This window comes from Euprymna scolopes, chromosome 9 (genome assembly GCF_053919585.1).
Source record: "Euprymna scolopes isolate OS-2025 chromosome 9, ASM5391958v1, whole genome shotgun sequence".
Taxonomy (NCBI): Eukaryota; Metazoa; Mollusca; class Cephalopoda; order Sepiida; family Sepiolidae; genus Euprymna; species Euprymna scolopes.
Window position 1 is genome coordinate 87,292,877 of NC_136490.1, and position 26,282 is coordinate 87,319,158.

Sequence of the window (26,282 nt, forward strand, 5' to 3'; positions counted from 1 at the left end):
TTCAGCTAGTTCCAACTTGTTGTAGTCCTGGTTGAAGTCTAGTTTGTTCAAAATGCTAGCTCCTGACAGAATGTTTTTCAGTGTGGGGGTTGGATGTCATTCCCTTTTGATGGATTTCTTTGCTGCTCTCATGTCGATGCAAACTCTGGTTTTATTTGGATCCTTCTTTGGTAGAACTACAATCGGAGATACCCATGGGGTCGGTCCTTCTGCATTTTCAATCACCCCCAATTTTTTGTCTTTCTGTATTGACTCTTCTATGTCTTTCCTCACATGGAGGGAGACTCTGCGGTATTTCTGAGTGATGTGTGGTGTGTTCTCATCTATGTGTTGAGTTTACCCAGGCCACTGATCAGGTCACATAGCCCTCCAAGTTTGTGTCAGAATTACTAATATAATTGACTGGGAGTTTGCTTGCTGATAGTAGTTTGAGCTTTTTACACATTTCCCCGCTAATGATAGGTTTTTCTAGGCTCTTTATTTATGTGTATGTCAGCTTGGCAAGAGATACCCATAAACTCTAGAAGAGTGCTGAATTGACCAAGAACTGGAGTGGTTTCCTTGGCACCAAATTCAGATATCACAGTTTTTGTAGGTCGGAAATGAGGTGTTGGTCTTAAGCACTTAAAATCTGCTTCAGAGTCGGCTTATATGCCGAATATTTGGTTGTTGTTGCCAAAAGATTCATTACAACCAACTCATTAATTTTATAGTTTTGATAAATCCACATCAATCAGTTTGTGAACACAACTTTGTATTTGTTTTTAAATGGTTTGAAATATAAACATCTTAAATTTATTATTTTTACCAGATATTATGCATGGATCCATTTGCACACAAACATACTTTTTGTTTTGATGTCATAACATCCAGTTCCCAACACATCATTACGAATGTAAAAAACAAATGTCTTACTTTTGCAAAACGAATTATTAGAAGAAAAGTAGTTGAACGATTTAACCTATAAATGTTTGGAGCAAAGGGATTCATACCTTTTCTAAGTGTTAACATGCTTACTATATTCAATATATTTAATAACAAGCCAACTTTAAACATACATGTTAGCATAATATCTATTCACTCAAAGTTCTATTGTATTTTCGATGACCTCACAAAGAAAAGACATTATCAAATGAAATAATGACAAAGTTGATCCATGTAAAAGTAATACATTTTTAATCACAACTTCTTAAGACAATGAAAAATGAAGGGTTTGTAAAGATTGATTTTTCAAAATTTTCTCGAACGTTCTCAAGTAAAGAGTTGTTTTGTCTGTAAGGATAATTTGATTAGACATGTTCATTTCAGTTGGAGTCATGTGTATTTAGTGTGTGTAAATGGGACAGGTATAGTAGATGTGTGTATATTAACTTGCCTGTTTTGTTCGTGAGAAAATGCATGTATGAACTGTATTTATGAGTTCATTATCAGTGTGTTTTTACTATCGTCGTTTAGTAGATTGTGTCTCTCGTTCTGTTTGTTGAGGGCTTTTAGCCCTCAAGGCCTAGGCAGTATGTGTTGTACACACGGGTGTTGTACACACGGGTGTTGTTTCAAAAAAAAAAAAAAGAAGGAAAGCAGAAATGTCTGTGTGCAGATTTTTATACTATGTGTCAATGTTTGTGAGTGAATATTCTTGCTTCTAGTTAATATGTAAAAACAAGATTCTCTTCTGCTGCTTCCAAGAGTATGCTTCTGCCATAATTTATCACAGAGCAACGCGGAAAACTCCTCTTCAACATAAAAAAAACGAGTTTGTTGCCTTCCCGTTGAGATCAGGATGGAGTATCTGTTCCATCCTTGATCAAAGGATGATGATATCTATAGTAATATTGTGACGCGATTCAGATGCTAAAAAGCAACCATCTCAAATTGCTACCCCTTTCCTTTCTCCACTTTGTTGGGATTCACTTTCCTCTTCACTTTCAAAGCAAGTTAGTTTTCACAGGAACGTGCTAACTCAAAATATTTTCAATTGATGAAAATCATGAAAATCTTTTGAAACCCCAAAATCTAGCAAGCCTATGTTAAATTAACCAAGTCTATAAAAAGTGACCTAGTCAACAAAATCAGATATTTCCAGAGTTCTTCAGCTGGTTGCATCAAAAAACACAAGAACATATGCTCACCCCACACCTCCACCCATATCTTTGGCCAGGAAAAGCAGGGTGAAAAGGAATCTTCCATGACTCACATACAAGCCTTCATCAGCTCATGCACATCTATACACACACACTAACAAGAACAAGGTAAACCAACATACATACAGTGACAAACTACTAAATACTTACATATGTCTATTACTTACATGCACATATTATTCACACAATGAAAATATTGATATACACATATCTAAATCTTGTAACTACTTATTCAATTCTCCTTATCAAACACAAATCTGCATAAATGAACATTTACTGTTTGAAAATAACTTTTATGTTCTTATAAAATTTTAGATATAAAAATGTTTTATTATAAAATTTTTTCTTAACTTTTCATTTACAAAACTCTGTTCATGTTTTAGTAAGCACTTGCTAGCTGCTGACCCTAATATTCCTTAATGCTTTATTTATTCCCATTTTTACGTGCATGTCCGTAGATATATATCATTCATTTTCTTCCTTCACCAAAACATATCTTTTATACCCAATTTATATCAATTGTTGGTGTAGTTCTCGGCCAAATCACAAGAATGCTATCATCATCCAAAATGGTGCTACAAAAACATATAGATCCTGCTCGACTGAAACAAATTTCAGTTTTAGTTTTGTTCTATTAGGCAGCTGGATATTCTTCACATTACAACTGACTTTGGTGTCTTATTTTACCCTCGTTGGGAGTTAAGTAAATAGGAATTTCCTTATAACTTTGTTACAATGAAATTCCTTTTAAGTCCATACAAATGAACTTTTTTACAATAAGTGTTATAATAAGTGTTACAATACTCTAGCCCCGTCAACATGATCATATTTATTAAATTGAACTACATTATTACTCTTACTCTTTATAATATTTATGTAATTAATAAATATAGATAATAATAGTTTTATAAGTATTATTGTAGATTAACACCATCCGCTAACCCCCCCCCCTCCAATATTCCTAAAAATAAAAATCTACTTTTTTAGGCATATGAACACTATGAAAGTCTTGGTGAAAAACCCCGAAAAAGAAACAATGATTTCAATATTCATATTTAGAGATGTGTTTCGTATAGAATTTAAATTTAACGTAAAATGGTCTTCCATTGAATGTTTTAGGGCAGATAACCAAAGAATCTTTTTACCTATGTGACATAAATCCTATGCGTTTTTTTTTTGTTTTTTTTTTGCTTTTGATGTTTTTTTTTAGGGGGGGGGCTACTTTTTAAGCGCTTACGTGTGGTTTTAGGCGTTGCCACTCGGATTTAGGGTTACTAGTAAAATAAATGGTTGATTGCTCCAAAATCTAGAATGCCCGGAAACGGGAGAAGGGTATGTTAAATTTATATACGAAACTGATCCCTCATTCCAATTTCTAAATTAATTATTTGTTCTTTTTTCTTTTCTTTTTTTCTTTCCACTAAGTTTTTCATTGCTAATATACGTTAGTTTATCGTTTACTTCTCATATTCCATGAGAGATGTTTTTGATAAAAAGGGAAGAATTGCTGTTTTCTGGTGTTTAATTTATTCGTAACACTTATCTTTGACTAGTTTTTTATTTTTATTTATTTTTAAAGAAGTATTTTTTAGCTCCTTACATCAAGTGGCTTTATGCCTTGTCTGCATCGATTTCCATATAAAAATCCCTTAGAAAAAAATAAAATAGATTTTTATTCATTTATTTAATAGTTAATCTAAAAAACCTACCGTTTCCAGTGTATTTTTTTAAAATAAACATTGAAAGATTATTTATTTTTTAAAATAAACATTGAAAGATTATTTATTTTTTTAAATAAACATTGAAAGATTATTGAATAAAAATGTTATAAACTAAACTCCGTTAAAAGTACATTAAGCGCGAAAACCACCGCCACAGTAATCTTATCTAAGCATTAAGCAACCGTGTGTAACGCCAACGGCAACGCTGCTGAGCAGCGTCGCTGGTGCTCATATTAAATAACCCCAATACGGAGAGGAAATTGGGTGGGGAGAGTTAATTGATCGAATATTTATTTTCATTTCCTTTCCTTTTTTTCCCCCTCTGTACTTAAAAAAAAAAAAATGTATTGTTTAATTCTGAATCTTTTTCTCTTTTTATCCAATGTCCATTCTCTACTTTTAGCGTTCTGTAGTGGCTACCGAGAAAAATGTGATGGTTTCGTTCACATTCACCACTTCATTACGTGAAGACGGAGGAAGAGGGCACACCACACCAGGACACCACCACCACACCACACCACTACTACACCAGCGAACATATTCAGTGAACAATAATCGGCACTTCTGCACTTTAATATTCACAAACAAATTTAAAAAGTCATTCTTAACATGGGAGGGTTTTTTTTTTTTTTTTAATCCGTTAATAATCACGAATCGTTACTACTACAGCCCCCCCCCCCCCCCCGTCTAAAAAAACTAATAAGAGAACACGCAATTAAAAATAACCCCATAATCCTTGTGATTAATAGCGTTAGGGATATTCATTCAGGGGATTTTCCCAGACATTATCTCCCCTTCAAGAGAAGAGCAAATCGCAAAGGAAACTAAAACGCGTTCATATACCGCTACCCCTTCATTCATTCTTTCATTCTCTCTCTCTCTCTCTCTCTCTCTCTCTCTCTCTCTATTCACGTGTTTGCGCGCATGCAACTTGAGTATAAAACATCGGCTTTTCTCGCAAAATTGTCAGTTTTTCGCTTTTTCCTCATCACTCTGCTTTTATTGTGACCCAAAATATGAAGAACGTTGCAGTTATCGGTTTAGGGGCTGCTGGCTTGTGTGCTTTGCGTCATTTAACGGCGCGGCCCAATCTTTTTCGGGCGGTCGGCTTTGAGCAGAGTTCCCAGGTCGGCGGAACATGGGTCTACACCCCAGATGTGCACACCGACAAAAACGGTATTACTATTCATTCCAGTATGTACCAAAATCTCAGGTAATCATTTTAGTTGCATTCTTTATTATATTGTTTCTTTTATTTTTATAAACGCTGCTACAGCAACTTTCGGTATTATTGTACCTATTTACAATGACTCCCCACGGGACAGAGTTAGACACCAGGGTCGTTTTTTAACGTGGAGAAAAGGTACAAAAATAAAAAATTGTCTCTGTCGTGAAGGACTGTTCCTCCACTGAAAGAGAACAAGAAATGGAAGTGCATCACTGCATCATCATTGCAGCATTTGAAGAACAGATACTACACTTTAATCTTTCGGTATTATTGTAGATCAAAACCCTCCGCCTTTCTTTCTTCGTAAAAAATATAAAATGAAATAAAAAAGATCATTTTTACTATTAGACAAGTCGAAAGGTGTTATATATATATATATATATATATATATATATATATATATATATATATATATATGTATATATGACTAGGCTATCAATTCAACGAAAAATGAGCACTCATTTCCGAGCCATATTAACCAAACTTAACCTTTTGACTAGGAACGAAGTGCAGTATCTGTTCTGATACTACGATTCATTTTTTTTTTCTTTGTTACTGAAGTAGGAATCCTTTTTAGGCTGAGATAATTTTAATTTTAGTTTCAATCTAGAGTGTCTCTTTTGGGGAGTTAGATTTCCCCACATTAAATACCGATCTTGCGCCTATTAACTCTGGAAGGAAAGTAGGAACCAAACTTTTTTTCTTGCGATAGGAAAAATCCTGTATGGGTGTTATTTGGAAAAGGGGGAAGAAGGTCTACTTTTTCTGTTTAAGATAAGATCCATTTCTGTCAAGGTCGTCTAATTTCTTTCTTTCTTTCTTTTTTTAATACACAATCTTCAAGTTTCGTCTTTTACAACTTTTAAATTAACAGGACAGGATATATATATATATATATATATATATATATATATATATATATATATATATATATATATATATATTTTTTTTTTTTTTTTCAATAAACGTCGTTTATGTTACCGCTCGTGCGTAGCGTAAACGGAAGCTGTAAAATGGCGGAAAGTAGTTCGTGGGTTCAGGGATTAATACCATGCAAACGGTAAATTTGCCCCGGGTTTGATTATCAGATTCGTTGTCAGCGACATTGATTACTTTTAAAAAACAAATTAGAGTGGTCGGGTGTTCTGTTGTAGCGTATCTGAATATTTACCCATGGCCTCATCGACATGAGACCATACTGATCCCGATATGTATTTCAAAAAATAATATAACAAAATAATTCGCAAAATTCAAGCCAAAATAAAAATATTCATAAAAACAAAAACAAAGCAATCCGAACAAGTCAAAATAATAAAAAAATATATATAATAAGAAAAACTAAGGGTACAGTTTAATTAATTAAGACATTAAAAAATGAAAATATCGAAAAAAAAAGGTTATATATAATACTAAAAAAAAAAAACAATTTACAAAATTGGGCGGACGTACATGAGTGCTACCGGGTGCGGGTAGCAAGCACTGCTACCCCTCTAGCGATATACGCATCGGCTCCGATGTTGTACGCAGTTCGACTTAGGGAGCACTTAGTTTGGTACTTGTACAGTTTAATCAAGATATTGAAATGAAAATATCGAAAAATGTTTAAATTGTACGTATCCGTTATGGAATGAAGTTCTCCGAAAAAAAATCACTTAATTTCATCAAGTAGTTTTTGTTTTACAGCGAAAAAACAATTTGTTATGATACCGAGCAAACGATTCGACTTTTAGGAAGAAAAGCTAGTAATAAAGATAGGGAGGGAGTGTCGGCGCTTTAAATAGAGTTATCTCCCGTGGCGTTTTTAAAATTCAAACAAATTTTTTTTTTAAAATTGCAAGATGGCTGCCTTCAACGTGCTGTCATAAAAACGTGTTTTTCCACTGTAAAAAAAAAACAAACAAAAAAACTACTCGATCAAATTAAGTGAAATTTTTTTTTCGAAGATCTTCAGTTCAAATCGGATACGTACAATATAACCTATTTTCGATATTTTCATTTTTTAATGTCTTGATTAAACTGTACAAGTACCGATTTCTCCCTCAAAGTGGTTTCTTTCATTTTCTTCGTAAATCGCGCGTTTATTTATTTAAAAAAAATTTTTTTTTCTTTGGGTAAATTTGATTCTTACTTTTATTTCGTGCTGTTTTTATTTTATTTTTATTTTTTATTATTTTCTCAACGAAATATTATTTTTAAAAATTGTTTTTCATACATATTTAAATAATACCCCCTCCACCTTTTTTGGCCTCAAATAGTACCTTCAAAAAGTTTTTGTGAAATCAAACCAAAAGAAAACCTTTTGCGCATGCGCTTTAAGGGAGCAATCATTAAATAAAAACACCATTTACGCATGGTCCACGTTCCTCGTGAAGTACCAAAAAATCATATAACTGAGAGTAGCTAACCTTAAGTGAGGTTGCGAAAAAAATACAATCTTCTTCACAACCTTCTTCTCACAAAGGAGGAAGGTTTTTATAGCAATTACCTTCCTCTATTAGTATAAATAACCACAAGGCTATTGTTCTTCTTAGCTGTTAGAAGAGCATCCTCATCCCAGGCAGCTATACCCAGGTAAGTTAGGTTGTAGGAAATTTAATTCTCACAAACTCAATACTCCCTGGCAGAGGCAAAATAAATTCACAAATTACCAAAAGCCATACCTTCAAACTCAAAATTTATTCAATAATAACAGCAAAGAAAAGTCATTGGTCCTGGTACAGTCCATTGCAAAACAGTGGGGAAGTTTTGCCTCCCTAAACAGGGAGCCATTAGTTAAATTCCTTTTGGTGAAGTGGTAGCTCAAATTTTCATCAAAAGGATCCATGATAATTCATGGTGTTCTTGGCAAGAATGTTGGCGCCTATAATTAGGCATAAAGTGAGTCGCTTGGGACTCTAATTGAATTGAGATGAGTTTCAATATATAAACATGAAGAAAAGTTCAAAGGATGCCATCCTGTACTTAGGATATCTTCGGCAATATAAAGGTGTCTTGTAGAGATGTAAGTCCTTTGTTCACCAACAGTTTGGTGAAATAACATGAAGAAACAGTGGCGGCTCCATTCCTGGTAAGGCTTTTCCTGGGAGCCGCTCCTATGACTTCTTTTCCTGCCAAGAGATTCATGTGGACTGAAAAATATATAATACAAAAAAAAAAGGGCGCCAAGCAATTCGCTTGACTCATTCAAACTAACCAATCACGGGCCATCTACTAGAACTGTGTAGATGGCTTAAACAAAAAGCATGGTGGCTGTAAATGGAATTTCTCATACACTGCCAAGGAGGGGGGGAGTAATGGATAATCATTATTTTTTCCCAATACAAATTAATAATACAGTCGGATAAAGGACAAATAGTAAGTTAATCCAATATACATAACTCTTAACTCAGACAAATTTATAAATTTCAATGTTTTAATTCAATTAAACTTCTTAACTTTAATATGTGTTTGTTTGTTGACAATTCAAATTGAGATTCAATAATTATAACTTTAATTCAGTTAAAACTTCTTAATATCAATGTGTGCCACTGTCTGCTGTCAATTTCCAGTTGTAACTTCAATAATTCTAATGCATCCAGATATTAGCTAATGACCACTATGTAGAATGACCTGCGGAGGCCATTCCCCTAAGGTATCTTGCTGATTAACTCCTATGCAGCTGAAATGGTACCAGCTGTCACAGGAATCGCAGCACACTATGGGTGATGTTTCATCATTAGGAACTGAACAGATTGGACAGAAGAAGAGACCTCCTTCCTCAATAAACTCGCTCGATACAATATCATCATTTTTTTTTTTAATCTTGTGCCCTTAGAAATTAAGGGTAATGATGATATTTAATATTTATTTAAGGAATGGACCTGTTAGCATCCGCCTTTAAGAACGACAGCGGAATGAACATTATTGTCACTTCCAGTAATTAATTTAATTATTTTATCAAGATTCCCAAATTGTCTGGGTTTGTTGGGAGACTTAATAAGTACTATCTCTCCAACAGATAACTTGGGGGAACAACTGCTCCCAATTTTGGTATCGACTTCTCTTAATGACAAGAGGTAATCATTGTGCCAGATACGATTGAATTTTTCAACAAATTTATTCCTCATTTCGAGGGAATATAGCAAGGCAGTCCTATTTGGGGGAGGGGGGTCAGGACATAATTCAGCATCATAATTATTAATAACCAAACGAGGTTGATAGCCTGTTTGAAGAAAATGATTTGGAGTTAAAATACTAAAGTCTTTGTCGGCAGAAGCAATATAAGTGAGGGGTCTGTCATTTATTGCCTTTTGTACATCAGAAAATGCAGTCAGAAATTCAAAATAATCCAACTTTCTTCTGTCCAATAGTTTCCTCAAACATTGTTTGACAGTTTTAATTAGCCTCTCCCAAGCTCCCCTTTACCAGGCAGAGGAATTGTTCAATGGATGATGTGAATGGATTTAAATTGTTCCTTCAGCTCGTCAGATTCGAGCGCGTTTGACAACAATATTCCGGACGCAACAAAAGATTTTGTGTTATCAGAATATACATGCGTAGGGATACCAAATAAATTGGTAAACCTAACAAAGGCCAGCATGAAAGAGCAGGTGTTCATGTCCGGCAATAATTCTAAGTGAATTGCACACAAGCTCATGCATGTAAAGAGTAATATGTACATTTTAACTTCTACCCCTCCAACTTTTATAGAAAATTGACTGGTGAAATCCACACAGATTTGTTTGAATGGGCGAACAAAGTTCACATTATGAGCAGGTAATAGAGACCCTGCAGGTGCCTTACAAGGCAGAGAATTTATATTTTTACATACAATGCAAGTACGGAAGAAGGCTTTTACGACCTGTCTCCCCTGAGGGATCCAAACCCCAGACAGCCTTAACTTAACTTACTGATGGTTGAATTAACCCCCATGTGACAACAGTTAAGATGAGCTTCTTTAATCACCAGTTTTGTTAAATAATGATTTATTCCCAACAAAAGGGGAAACTTGACCTCAAAGGGCAGAATATCAGAATTCTGTATCCTACCTCTGGTTCTAATTAACCCATCTTTATCAAGGAATAACCCTAAGGCAGTTACCCTGGGGGGAGGACACTTTATCGGAAGGTTGTTTCAAATAACCTAGTTCATGTGAGAAGGCCTCCGTTTGCATGTTAGCAAATAGTAATAATTTGGCCCTATTAAAATTATCAGCACTACGGTGATGTAACAATTGCCTCAGATAAGCTGGAATATCTTGTAATATCCAATGGGAAGGTATTTTCAGAAAGATGTGCCTCCTGAGAGTACAAACATGATACAATTGTTTTATTAGTTTAAAATACTATTAAAAAATAGCGTGGATCAATAAGTGCACTAGCACCAAATAACATTTCAGTGTGTTTTGATCGACGACATTCCATGAGAGGTAGGTACACACTAAAGCTTTTTGTTTATTGTCACAAGTGCTAATTTGGACTTGCACCAATTTTCCTGCTAATAAATTACCTATAACTATAATCTCCGGCTAAAAAAAAATATCCATCAAAAAAAAAAAAAAAAATCATAACAAAATAATTTGCAAAGTTTAAGCCAAAATAAATAAATAAATAAATAAAAACTAGGCCACACACGCAAAAATTCTTTCCTTGTAAAAATAATAATTGCCTATGCGTATTTCGCTAGTGGGGTAGCACTTGTGTACGTCAGCCCAAAATTGTAAATAGTTTTTTGGAGTATTCAGTCGAATAATAAATTTTGATTGTAAATTTCAACTTGGTTTTAATTTTCTAAGAGCAAATAGTTAAAAAAAACATGTTAAAAAACACTTTGAAAAAGAGTTAAAAACATATTTAATTTCAAAAGGAAACATTAGAGGGTAGGATTTAGCAAAATGTCTAAGTCTTATCCTCTGATGAGAAGGAAAGTATTTCTTCGAAACTACGCGGATTAAGGACTATCCACTTTTTAGTGTTTCCTTTTCAAATTAAATGTTTTTAACTCTTTTTCAAAGTGTTTTTAACATGTTTTTTTTAACTATTTGCTCTTATTATAAGCTCTATCTCCTATTTGGTTTTATCGAGCTTTTACATCTGGTGGAGAATACTTTATAAATATTAATTTTTTTTAATATTTATAATATGCTTAGTTTTGCCATCTTGGATTATTTTGGTAAATTTAATTGTAATTTTTATTTTATATATATATATACCGCCCCACCAATGTAAACACAGAATTTGTGAAATATTAATCAGTACTCTGCTCAATGAGTGTCAGCACGTTACTTACAGAAAAACGGGTAATGAAACTGGAGAAGCATCTGTTAATCTATACAAGTTCTATAATTGAATACCCTCCTAAAAAAGAACGAGAAATGTAAAAATCTTTTTGTAAAGAGAATATTTCTTGTGATTTAAAATGTCCGTCATGTATTCATGCACCTTGTGAAATGTCATGTGACTAATGCTTATGCATAGCGTAAATGAAGTCAGTGAAATGGCGTCTGTGCGCATGCGCAATCAGCCGATTTACACTATTATAGTTGAGTTTACAAAGAAAATAATCCCTTGGAAAATATTAATATCTCTGAAACTATTAATTTGCAACGGATACGGTTTTCAGATTCTTGTGCAGCACACCGAAATCTACAAAAACAATTTTTTTTTTTTCTGGTAGTTCGAGTTAACGCTTTTTCTAAAATAATTTTTTATTTATTTATTTATTTTTTTTGCAGGGGTTGTGAGAATTTTATTTGAAACATAAAATAACGATAAATTTAATTAATTTTTTTTGGCAGGAGGAGAGGATTAACTGTTTTTTAAGAGACCATTCTGTATTTTCACCTAACAACTTTGCAAACAAAACGAACCCCAAAATGTAACAAATTCAATTAAAGGGGAGGGGAGATTACATTAGAAACATAAAATAAATTTAATGTAAATTTTTTTGGAATTAATTTTTGGTAAATGTGGCCTGGTAGACTAACGCACAACCTACCTTTTAAAAACTTGTTTTGTTGGGTTTTTGGGTGTGCTGAGAACGAATATCACATTTAAACTTGGGGGCCGGCAACTATTTTTACGAATTTGCAGACATACTTTTCCACATGTTTCATATGGCAATGTAAAGTGGCAGCCATATTTGTTTATGCAGCATGCAGAAATGGGGGAGGGGGCGACGTAATGAAATTACAAGATAATGGAGAACTAATCTTTTATTATAATTATTATTATTATTATTATTATTATTATTATAAAAAAAGGAAAATAATAAATAAAATAAAACATTGATTTTTTTTTTTAAATTTTGTACGTGCAAGCATGCACATATATTTTTGCGGCAAAAATATGTGCTGTTTTTCACTTTTTTTTTACTTTTTTCTGATGATATTAGCAGAAAAAATTTGAAAAAAATATTTAATGACTTTTAAGAAGGAGGTTCACTTTCTCGTTATAATGTTCTAATAATGTGACACATCGGTAAAGTAAGTCAGGTAGCAATGAAATAGAATGTTAGAACCCCCTTCTTAAAAGTCATTAAATTTATTTTTTTTTCAAAATTTTTCTGCTAATATGATATTTAAGTCTGTAATCTATGAGAATCATCGGAAAAAAGTTTTAAAAAAGGTATAAAACATATTTTTTAGAGGTGGCCACTTTCGTACAGGTTTGCCAAACTTTTTTTTTTAATTTTAAAAAAATTTTTAAACTCTTCAGCTTTATAAAATGTTGGAATCTTTATGGACCTAAATCTCTTTTTAGTTTTCATAATATGAAATATGGGGGGGGGGGTAGAACACCTGAAAAAAAATTCCCTTCACATAGTTTACGAAAACTGCATTAAAAAAATAAGTTAATTTAAAATTGAATACGTATTGAAAATTTCCTGAAAATCTGACCATTAGTTGATTATTGTTAGATTTTTTGGTACTTGTATATTTTAATCAAGACATCAAAAAATAAAAATATTGAAAAAAATTGTATTGTATGTAAAAAAAAAACTTGATCAAATTAATAGAAATTTTTTCATGAGAACTTAATTCTATAACGAATTAAGTTCTCATGAAAAAAATTTCTATTAATTTGATTAAGTTTTTTTTTTTTACGAAGGAAAATCAAATTTTAATGAGATCGATCTATCGCTGCTATTTTGCGGACTAGGTGGGAGTATCTTTAAATGAAAAATGGGTTAGCAAAGGAAAAATTAAAAAGGAATTAAAGAAGGACAGAGAAACTCTGTAAAATATGTGAAAAAAAAATATTTATCTAGGTATTTTTTCTGCCTGTGTTTCAAAATAATCTCGTCAAATTTTGACAAACTTTAAGCGTTGATGGAGATATCCCTTGGCATCTCCTCCTTGTCTGCGAAATAGGCAAGATGGTGAGATGCGATCAATCTCATTAAAATTTGATTTTCCTCTGTAAAAAAACAAAACAAAAACTACTTAATCAAATTAAGTGAAATTATTTTATGACAACTTAATTCCATAACGTGTACGTTGTCAGAAATTTGATAATTACATCATGCCTCCTATTGTATTGTTTTGGACCAATCAGATTGCAGGCTTTTTGTATTTTGTGTGTTTGCTTTTTAGTTTCAGTGAATGTTATAAGGGACATAACTATGTATCGAACCGGATACGAAACAGTATATAAAAGAGCTACCATTTTAAGGTAGGGGTGTCTTGTCTTGTTTACAGTCTAGTCTTACGTTTTAGTCTTGCAGTCTTGCCCTGCAGCCTTGCGTCCTACCAGTCTCACGTCTTACACTACAAGTGTACTCTGGGTAACCAAGCTTCCCAGGGATGAGCGTTTAGCTCTCACACGCTAAGTTCCTTTACCTTCATTTACATTTATCTTACTTCAAAAGCAAGTAGCTTTTTTGTAATTGTATTATTACAAAGTACTAATAAACCTTCTTTTTGTTACGCATCCCACTCGGCATATTTTGTCATATTATTATATACCGTTGAAACATGATATAACAGTTGGCAAACGAAGATGATTCTTTATCTCTAAACAGAAATAAATTACTGTATTAAAAGGACTGTGTACTATTCAATGATTTTTTGACAAAAATTTACAAGGATTTTGTTACTGAACTACCATTAGGATCACGTGCGACAAAGAACTATTTGAGTAGTGGAAAGTACGGATTTCTCCAATAAGAACTGACGGAAAGGTAATAAAATTGTACTTGAAAGATATTGTAATAACAAATTCAAGGTAAAGTGAACTGTATTTATATTTTTGATGAAAAAATATTTGGGAAGTGCAAACTGAATTTGAACCCGGCACCATAGGATTACAAGTTTTTCGAAAGAAAAAAAAGAACTCTTACAATTCTTTTTCTCTAAACAAAACAGAGACTATTATAATTTTTTTTTTCATGTGCAACTGTATTTTTGTTGAAAAACAGTTTGTTCATCATTGTTTCGGGTAAATTAATTAGAACTATTTGTTGTGTGAATTTGAAAAAGTATTATTGTGTGAAATTACGTTGTTGAAGCAGTTTATTTTGCAAAATCTGTAGAATTACTGTTGCTAAATTGTATGAAAGGCGTTTTTTTTTTTTTTTTTTTTTCACCTTTTTAAACTTTTTTTCCGATGATTATCATAGGTTACAGACTTAACTATCATATTACCAGAAAAAATTTTGATAAAATATAAATTTAATGATTGGTCAAAAATTTAGTTGATTATGAATTAAACATATTGCCACAAAGTCGAAATGTTCAAAGGGTGTACAGAAGTTTGCGTGTATCTTGTTTCTCAAGAGCCTACACACTCCCCACTTCTCAAATGAATTAAAATACAAAGAAAAAAAAACAATGTTTAGGTTTAGATAGTATGTGCACAATTTGGGTTGAACTAAATATTTCTTATACTGTAACACATCACACATTAAGTTCTAAGTCTGACATATAGACGACACCATTAATAAGAAATTATAAAGTATTAACCTTCATTTCATTTCATGTCAAAATGTGAGCTCATTCGGCTTATTAGTTTACAAATTACCATCATTTAAATGAAGCTACTATTACAAGTTTTCAAAAAATAAAACAGAATATAATTTTGTGTTGATAAAGCATTGCTTCATCATCATTGTCATGATATTCAGTTTAATGTCTGTTTTACATGCAGGCTTTTAGAAATATACTTCCAAGCTAACGTATCTAATCTAAATTTCTAATGAAGAAAAATCCTGTTCTAAGCAAAGTAATGGCTTAAGTGTTATTCAAACTCTGCTCCTTCAGAAATAACAGTTAAGAAGTAGTGTTATATATTATTTTTATTTATTTATTTTTTAGAATCCTGTGAGATGAGGTTTCATAATTTTTGTATTCATTTTTTGTAAACTTTTATCCTCATCTTCATAGTTTTTGTTGTTTCGGCCAACTCATCCTCTGACCTTTTTCAGGTGGTTAATTATGACGGAATAGAAATGCTAAGTCTAGTAAGTATATCCTCAATAATTACTGCCTTTCATATTTGTTGTTGGCCAGCGGATTAGACAACTATGAATGGCAGTAATTACTGGGGATAGTTACAAGACTCAGCATTCTTATCCTGTCACAATTAACCACCTGAAGAAGGCCAGAGGATGAGTTGGCCGAAATGTGGTGAAAACAACAACTATAAAGATGAAGATAACAGTCCGCAAAAAAAAATGAATACAAGAAGTAGTATGTTGAAATTAAATGTGGCCATACAGACATAAATGATGCTGAATGGTCAGGTCACCCAAATTCACCAGTTGTTAAAAACATCCACACATTCGTTTTACTAATCATAGATTAAAGCTGCATGAGATATCATGGGTGTTAAAGATATCACCATTTTGCATGAACATTTGTCATTAAAAAAGCTGTTCAAAGTAGGTATCGCATTTGCTCACAGTCAATAATAAAAAAAATGTGTTGATGATTCAAAATGTTTGCAATTGTTTGAATGCAACAAAAAGATTTTTTGCGTCAATGTGTGACAATAGATGAAATATGGATCACCACTTACTAGACAAAAGCTGATTAAAGACAAACCACATCCAGCAAGGTTTTGTGTATTTTAGGAAATGCAAGATATTTCACACAAATCAAAATAATCTGATGAAAGAAGGAACAGGCGATTTTTGACCAAAGTTAACAACTTACACAGCATAATATCACAAATTCATTTGAGAAGTTTTATTACCACACAAGCTGAAAGGCCTGACATAAAATCAATGGTAGGTTCTTTGATATGATAGGGGTGTATTCGAAATGAATATTTCTGTTTAAAGCACAATTGCACCATGATACTTTTTTTTATTTTATTTATTTTTTTTATTACATTTTCACCCCAAACAAGGCAAATTGCCACTTTGGTGTAGGGGGCTACTATCAGGGGCAACAACTACTGGGGTACTATGTAGGGATTTGGGCAGCAAGATGTCGGTTCACGTTACACTTGAACTTCTGCACGTCAGTACTGTTGGGGAAGCAGGAACCTGGAATGGAATTCCAGAGTCTAGCGGTTCTGGGGAAGAAACTATTGGAGTAGAAAGATCTTTTACATCTAGGGATCTCTACAGTGTGGGGGTGGGATTTAGCAGCCTGTCGGGTTTGTCGAGGGTGCTCATGTCGTGGGGGCACAAGTGATTGCAGTTCGTCAGAGCATTCACCACTAAAATACTTGTAGAAAAGACAGAGGGATGCAACATTTCGTCGATGGGACAGAGGCTGAAGCTTAGATGCCAGTTCAGGGCCTATCAGGTTTGTGACTCTCTTTTGAACCTTGTCAAGGAGCGAGAGACTAGTAGATGCACCAGCCCAGATGTGACAGCAATACTCCATACATGGGCGAATGGTGGCCTTATAGAGATACAGGATACTTTTGGGTGTTAGTAGTTTTCTAGCATGGTAGAGAGAGCCGACCTTTCTTGCAGCGGCCCTGGCAATGCCTTCAATGTAATTGTTCCAACTCATGTTTCCTGTGAACGTTAGGCCAAGGAGTTTGAAAGATGTACTCTCAGATAAAGAGTCGTTGGCCATTGCTATAGGTGGTAGGGAGGGTTTCTTGTAATTATTGAATGAAACTAGTTTAGTCTTGGCAGCATTGAACGCGACCAACCACTTTTGTCCCCATTCCACCACAGATTGGAGGTCTTCCTCTAGTGTTTCTGCCATTTCTTTAGAAATGTGTTCATTCGTCTTCCTGTTATGCCTGCCATAGAGTGTAGTGTCATCAGCATATATACCCATCTCAGAGGCAATTTTGTCGGGGAGGTCATTTATGAATATCAGGAACAATAGAGGTCCAAGGATAGAACCCTGGGACACCCCCGCATTTATATCATATTGTTTAGATGTACGACCGTCGAGGACAACCTGGATTTTTCTCTTATCTAAGAAGGATTTAATTATGTTAAGTATTCTACCAGTGATACCGTATGATCTAATTTTCCTGAGGAGACCCTCATGCCATACCCTGTCAAAAGCCTTAGATATATCTAGAGCTACCGCTCTGCCCTCCCCCACTTTGTCCAGTGAATGGTATATACGTTCAGAGATCAGTTAGGATGTCTGCTGTGGAACGGGCTTGTCTAAATCCATATTGTTTGTCAGTCAGAAGTTTAGCATCTGTAAGATGATGGACTAGGGCATGGTTAATTAAGGTCTCAAATATTTTGGCAAAAAGTGGGAGGAGGCTAATGGGGCAATAACTTGACTTTTTCATTTTAAACTTAAATTCAAACTAAAATATTCAAACCTTAAAAAAATCGAACTATCAATAGCGAATATTATGTGACATTATTAGTATGTTTGAAGGAAAAAATTGCTAAAATTGACCACAAATTAAGGAAAAAGTGGTCTTTTACCAAGACCATGCCCTATGGCACAAGTTGATTGCAGCCAAAACAACTCTATTTTTCAGATCTGGCTAGCAGACATTATTGGCTGTTTGTTTGACCCCAATGAAAAAGTGATATCAGAAACTGCAGTGTATTTTGAGATCAATGACTAATCGTTTTACGCAAAACAAGCAATCAAATTGTAAGAGAAGCATCTGAATTAATGTATCACCCTAGGAGGAGACTAAGTAAAGTCAAATTTTACCTAAAATTTTTTGTTTTATTAGTTAAATCCGGGACCTATGTAGTTGGAAGAAACTGCTAATTTGAGCTTTTGTCTAATCAAGAGTCTATACCTTAAACAACATTCACAATCACTGCTACTTTGAACAATATATAGTTAATATGATGAGAAATATATTAGCACATTTCTATACTTTCAACACCATTTCTGATGTAAATAAAATGTTCATGTTATTTTCAAATAATGAACTTTTAAAACTTGTAAAAGAAAAGTGAATATTCTGTTTTAATTGGTTGTTTTAGTAAGAAAAAGAGGCTAGACAATTTGTTTTTTAAATTTAAAAAAATAATTTCCGAAAATAACATTCTACATTTTAATTTTTAGAGATTTATAAATATTTTCACAAAAATAAAATTTATGTAAAATAAAATATAAAATTTAATGTGAGTGCAGTTTTCAAAATTATTGGACCTTCAAGTAAGTCATCTTCCTCCACCCTCTAAAAATGAGATTATACATTTTTTGAGGCTATTAAGTATGAACACTCTGAAAAACTTGGATAAAAAGCTTTTCAAAGAAAAAAAAAATCAACTACTTTATAATTTAGATTATGGAATCAGTTTTGTATATAAATTTAATGTAAAATGATTGTTCACTTTCTAGCCAGATAGCATTTGAATGATCTATAACCATTTCTAGTTCAATCTTAAATGTAACTTTTTTTTTTCTTGTGAGTGGTGTCACCTGCACTTAAGTTTAGTGATTCGATTATAGAAGTGTTTTTTTTTTTAAGGGGACAGGTGCTGCTGTCACCCGGACTTATAATTATTGAATTTTTTTTTACTCCACCCCTTCCCTCTCCCCCTTAACAAATGCGTGACTTTGCTTTAAAAAATGCAATAATCTTTTGGGAATGCTACTTACGTTTTTAAGTGATGAAGAGTACATAATGTTATTTTTACATAATGTCAGACCAATTTTTCCTACTTGGATTAATCTATTTTTATAAATTGCTTTTTAATAAATCAGTTAGATATTGATTATGCTTGAACAACTTATATGAGCCTACACCAATCACCGATTAAGTAGGTTATAAGCTCCACTCATTAATTATTGGCCCACACAAATTATTTCCTATCTCTTATCCCCTTCAGTCTTCTAAAAAAAAGCTCTTGTCAAAATCATTGAATTTTTTATCAATAAAATCATAATTGTACATAGATAAAAGATTAGATACCTTAAATCCAAAATTTATCCAATTTTATCGATTCACGAGCTGGGAGACTTGATGTTGCCTGGGATTGAATAATGATAAACAAGTTTCACACTTCCATATTTTTATTGTCATCGAATTCTATGAAATTGCCTATTTTTCAATCAATTGATTGCCTGCTCTAGTTGGAGACCCATTGCAGTGCATCGAGAGGAAGCTTCACATGTCCCTGAGTAATTTAGTTCACAATACATTGTAGTCTACATTACACTGTAGAGGACCTACTGTTGATTTTGTAAAATTATTTTTTACAGCTTGAATTAAAGTTTGAAATGCAAGTCAAGTATCATGCTTCAATTGTGCTCTAAACAGAACTATTCACTTCAAATGCACCCCTGTCATATCAAAGAACATACTTTTTATTTTATATGCCTGGCCTTATTGCTTGTGCGATAACATTGGTTTGAATTTAAGTTTAAAATGAAAAAGTCAAGTATCATGGTGCAATTGTGCTTTAAACAGAAATATTCATTTTGAATACACCCCTGTCAAGAACCTACTGTTGATTTTATGTCAGGCCTTTCAGCTTGTGTGGTAATAAAACTTCTCAAATGCACTTGTAATATTATGCTGTGTAAGTTAACTTTGGTCAAAAATCGCCTGTTCCTTCTTTTATCAGATTATTTTGATTATCGATACTTATTGAAAACATTCCAATACAAAACCTATCTGAGAACACAACCAGACACATAAAATGCCTTCATGTCAAATTTCATAAAAATTGGCCCAGCCATTTTTGAGTCAATAGGGAAGAAACTTGCACAGAAAGTGGAGTAGATATAGATAAGCTAAAAAAAAATTAAAGAAAATTTGGAGTAATTCTTTATTACTCCGTATCAAAACCTAAGAATAAATAATTACCAGATTTTTAAAACACCTTTTGCATGTATAAAGTTATACAATATTTGTTTGCCTGAACTAAAATTAATTACCTGATCGTTATAAATTTTTGAACATTGTTTCTCAGAATAAGAACTGAAATTAATTACCTGATCATGATAAATTAATTACCTGATCATTATAAATTTTTGAACATTGCTTCTCAGAATAAGAACTGAAATTAATTACCTGATCATTATAAATTAATTACCTGATCATTATAAATTTTTGAACATTGCTTCTCAGAATAAGAATGGTTCATTTGGTTGTTGCCATCTTGTTTTAGTTTAATTTAACTATAAGCCCTTTGTGACAATTTAAATACCTCCAATTTTCATAAGAATTTTTCATTTAAATTGTTTTATATTTTATTAGTTTTATATTTCATATGAAAAATATTTTAATCCCTATATATAATAAAAGAGGCGCAGTTTTTCCCTTCTGAACCAAAATACTGTTGGTTTACAACAACGGATGACACATACAAATTTATTATTTTTACACTATTAGTCATTAACTTATTTAACTATAGAACGATATTTTAGACACATTAGTTAATAATATTTAAATATTAGATTTAATCCTAGGAGCGGCATTATTGCCATAGCCTACAGAGAAAGTAGTTCCCATTTTTCCTCCTATTTTGCAAGTACTCCCACCGTCACCCACTTACGCCACATATTTATACCCACAGGGGACTTAAATTTAGACGCCTTCCTATGTAAATGATCTATTCACTATTTGACAGCATTTCCCTTCCTTTTTTTTCTATACTAAAAATACTAACGTCTCCCGATACTTGTTTCTCGCATTCTCATTGGTTGACACAAGCCATTCCCCTTTCCATGGATTATTAGAATTAAAATTAAAATATTCTCTTTAATTAATGAACACAATACCAATTTACTGTCCTCCATTACCGATACATACATATAATTACATTATAGCCAACTATCGTTTCCAACAGTTTGCTTCTTTTTTTTTCTGGGTTTATTTACATTTTAAACTTTCCATTTTATTATACATTTTTTTCTTTGATTTAAATACAGACTGAATTTCTTTGTTAACAATTATTTACTGACTATTTGTTTTTGTTTTTCCCCTTTTCTTTTTGTCTCACCATTCTTAAAAGCGCTACAAATCGATTTTACAAAATACATTTTAGGGGGGAGGGGTGTTTTAGCTTCTGCAGTTTGAAATATGATCTAAGCATCCATCTTTAATTTAAATTTAATTATTAACTTAGTTAAAGTGTAGAAAACTTAACAGCCAAAAATAGTAAAAAAAACAAGAAACAATAGCAAAAAAATAATCTTATACAGTAGAATTTAATTATCTACCAACCTACAGAGAGAGATAGAAATTAAATCATTGTATCAGCAGAGAGAGAGAGAGAGAGAGAGAGAGAGAGAGAGAGAGAGAGAGAGATTAAAACAATGTAATGAATTGACCTCATTTCATCAATGCATCATTGTTTGCTTTAAATAGAATAAAAGCAAAACATTATTTCAGAGCCGTTTTCATGGCACAATGGATAGTAGCCCGCGTTATAACATATGGGTCGCACGTTTGTACCCAACCAAATTTTTTTTTTTTTTTTTAATTATTATCGACTTCATACAGTTTTATTGTTTTTTAATATCGAAATGATCAGAAAAACCTTCATTTGTTTTTGGGGTGTTTTCTTTTATTTTTTTATTTAGGTTTTTTTTTTTTTCTTATGGTGATATGTGAAATAATTGAAACCAAGTATTGCAGTTAATACAAAAAATGATTTATAATATAAATCTCACCTGCCTGTTTAAATGTATGTATGTATGTCTTGCAAAAACTTTCAACAAAGGGACGGATTTTTATGAGATCGGTATCGTTTTGAAGTCTGACACTTCGGAAGATAAATATCGAAAAATTGGCTTAAAACTAGTGGTGGGACAATTAATCGGAATCATTAATCATAAGAATCGTGTATTTTGGGGGAAATCAGAATCATATCGTTAAAAAATACCTTAGATTTACGATTCTTTCATTACGATTTGCTTATATTTTTAAGTTGAACTGTTTGTTTGAAGTGAGATTAATGCTGTTATCGCCGAAACTGGAGATGCCTGTTGTTAAAATTCAAGGGAGAAATCAGTATTTTAAACTATGATCAAAGTTAGAAATAAATAACAAAAAAAATTAAACTAGATATTATTACTTCCTTCCGGAAGTAATAATATCTAGTTTAATTTTTTATGAAAAAAAGTAAATAAAGAAAGTGAAAGAGAACATACATCTGTAATTGTTTAATTGGAAATGTTTCGATTTAATTAATGAAAACGGAAAGTTTTTCATGAAACGTGTATGTGTATATATATATATATATATATATATATATATATATATATATATATATATATATAATTTTTATTAAAAACAGAAAATGAAAAGGACATATTCATAATTGTCTAAACTGCCGAGCGCCATTTGAAAGCCAAGACATTTACTGTATAAAAATTTATCAAAATATAATTGTAAAAACATTTATTGAAAAGTTTGTATAAGAAAATATAAATTTAATAAAACAATTTTGTAATGAAAGCAACATTGGATTTTTATAAAATAGTTTTTTTGTTGTTTTTTTTTTTTTTTCGAACAAATAAATAATTTTAATGAAACATTTTTTTAATTAAAGCAACTTTGAAGGATCAACAACAAATTAATTTAAATGAAACCGAAAAATCATTATCTAGTTTAATTTTTTTATTTATTTCATGCTTCAGTCATTATTTAAAATACTGATTTCTCCCTTGGATTTCAATGACAGGTGCGTGAAATAAAATGGCGTCTCCAGTTTCGGCGATAAAGTTTAGAAATATCAAAGCGTCATAGAACTTTTCATAACATATTTAATATGATGTACAAGAATTTTATTAACTACTTTAAAGGTAATCTTTATTTATCTATGAATTTTCTTATTCCATCACATACATAGGTGCTGTCTGTCTGTTTCGAAACTTTGAGGCCCATGATTAGTTATCTTGCACTGAAACTTTAGGGGCCACAAGGTAACATTGTTTTCATTTGTGAGCGAAGTTTATTTATGTATAAAACTGTTTTGAAACTTCAAGACCTATGATTAGTTATCTGTTTGCACTTGCACTAAAACTTTAGGGGCCACAAGGTAACATTGTTTTAATTTGTGAGTGAAGTTTAAAACAGCCTAACTACGTCAAGTCCATGAAAAAGTTGATGAATACTTAACCCTTAGAGAAAAAATATTTTACAGTGCTCTCATTGCGAGTAAATCATGTTAAAAATCAGCGATTTTTCTGACTGGTAACTAAAAAAAAAATTAAATTAAAAAAAGGACGCTTATCTTTTGGCAAGTTTTTTTTTTTTTACCGACACTCTTCCATTAGTAAATGAATGAAAATCTCATTAGTAAATGAAAAATGTCTTGTCAACCTTTATATTTAAAAAATAAAACAAGCTAAGTCAAATTGGTGCAGCTGAGATAAGTAGGTCCAGCAGACGAGCCTCATTCTGAAAAATCTGAACAGTTAGGTCACGTGACATGTGACACCAGTGCTTATTGACCCTTTGAATGATGGATATAGAAAGTAAATTAACCTTTCCGAATTGTTTTATTTACAAAAATATTTCTTTATTGAAAAAAAAAAAAAAAAAATTTGTTGAATTGCTTTATGCAAACAAACATTTAAATTTGGCTGTTTAAAAAAATCTGTTTTCCTTTTTACGTTGATTTATCTTGCCTTTGTTTTCACTTGTTCATTATGTTTCACTTCTTCGTTATGTAATGTTCGAAATTTCTTTGATTTTTGGGTTTGTTTTACTGTACACATAGATTCGAAAAAGGTGTCACAAAACAAACAAATATAGAATAAATAAATGTTATCAGAGGCAAGATAAATTACTTTTCTACCTAACTGGATATGTTTTTAGTGTTTTTATTTAATGTAACATGTTTATTCAGCTCGAAAAACCATTCAGTGTTTACCAATGTATTGGAAAAAGTCAAAATGGTGCCCGACTCTCTCTTTGACATGATAAGTTTGAGAAAAGGAATTAAAAATAAAAACTATGCAAAATACTGTTAGAAACTCACTCAATATATGTCACCGTGATATAGGCTGACATATATTCAGCGGGTTTTTAACAGTATTTTGTCTAGTTTTTTATTTGTAACTCATTTCCCAAACTTACCGTGTCAAAGAGAGTCGGGCGCCATTTTCAATTTTCCAATACATTGGTAAACACTGTATGTTTTCCGAGTGAAATAAACATGTTGCATTAAATAAAAACACTAAAAACATATCCAGTTAGGTAGAAAAATAACTTATCTTGCCTTTGATAACATTTATTTGTTCTATATTTTGTTTTGTGACAACTTTTTTGAATCTGTGTATAGTAAAACAAACCCTTACTTTTTTTTATATAGAAATAAAGAGGTAAATTAAGACATTAAATAAGAATAAACATTAAAGGACGATAAGTATAAAATGATATAATAAAAATAAATATAGAAATGAACCAATTTATTTAGATTTAAAAAATAACATTATTATTGTTAAAAATATTTTTAAAAAGTCAAATAAATAAATAGGAATAATTTGAGACAATTGAATATAAAAGGTTAAAAAATTTAATCGAAGATTTAGTTATTTTTAAATTTCATTTAGAAATAGGAATATTCTAGAAAGTGGAATAAAAATCAGTTAGCGATTGAAGCTGCAAAAAACATGTTAAATTTTAAAGAGTTATCGAAGATAGAGAGAAAATAAAACAAAAAAATGAATATCAAAAGATAAACAAAACATGTTATTCCCTTGAAATTTGATGTTGTATTTTTGTTGAATTAATTATGACTTACTTTTTCTTTATATTTTTTAATATATAAAATAACTCTTGAAATTGATTATTAATTTCATGGTGCATGTTTAATTCATGGTTAAAATATGTGTTTTGACTTTTATCTTCAATGAAAGAAATTTTACGAAAAATTCAAATCATTTTTGAAATTCCCTTAATTGTATTTCCACTTTTTCGCTGTACCAAATTTTTTCGTTACACAAAAACTTCCGATTATATAATGGTATATTTCAAAACAACAATTTCACAGGAATCGGAATCGTACTTGGCATCAAAATCGTTAATCAACATTTTCCTGGAATCGGAAAAAAATTAGGAATCGTCCCAACACTATTTAGACATTAATTCCTTCACCTTTAACTGGGCACTTTTCTATAGGGAGGGGTCGCTTTTTGCTGATATTTTAGAAAGTCATCTCTTTTCGATTAACTAGCCTTAATTTAAACATTTTTCACTTCCGGTTTGGCAATGGGTGCAACAGCAAAGACGTCACAATTTTTTTCCCCGTTCTTTGCCTCTTTTGCGGTACAGGTTTGAGCCTGCCTGCCTACTACCACTTTTTTTTTTTTTTTTTTTTTTTTTTGCTCAACACACACCTCCAAGCACCCGGGCAACACCGGGCACCCAGGCTAGTAAATGATAAATACAAGAAGGAAGTTTCGTTTAAGTTCCTAAGGATGGGATTCTATGTTTTCGTTCGTAAATAAATTTCTGCTTCTTAATAAAACTTTGAGACAAACTATTTTTAGTCGCGGAGCCCGTAACTAACCAGTCTACATTACCACAGCTTTGACGGCTAAATGGATGTTTTTTTTTGTTTTGTTTTTTTTCCAGGCTGCCTACGGCCTCTAATATTTTTTTTAATTTTTTAATTTTTTTTTTTTTTTTTTTTTTTTTTTTAACGGTCGGTGGTTGCTCAATACCCTTACTACACCACCTCTCTCCACCCATTCTTGACATTCCGATAGCTGTTCTTACCATGAGGAGTTGGTGGTGTCTATTCCGAAAGTCATTTGTAACACAAGGTTGGGGGTTGGGGAGCAGCAACAACAACTGTACTATAATTTTTATTGGGGGTGGGTGGGGCACTCTTCCACCGAGCAACGCCGGTTAG

The 26,282-nt window shown here is 32.1% G+C and overlaps 1 protein-coding gene across 2 annotated transcripts in view; it reads left to right on the top strand.

Annotated features, from left to right (window-relative positions):
* Positions 1-4,597: 4,597 nt before the first annotated feature.
* The window catches only part of LOC145284761 (uncharacterized), a 35,069-nt gene continuing 13,384 nt past the window's right edge, over positions 4,598-26,282 (top strand). The window contains exon 1 of one of the 2 annotated variants that reach the window (XM_080133727.1): positions 4,598-5,075. In XM_080133727.1, coding sequence (XP_079989853.1) covers positions 4,879-5,075 — 197 coding nt within the window. In that variant the 5' untranslated portion in view covers positions 4,598-4,878. Of the gene's footprint in view, positions 5,076-13,751; positions 14,250-26,282 lie in introns of those variants that run through there. The other variant, XM_080133728.1, reaches the window with a different exon arrangement.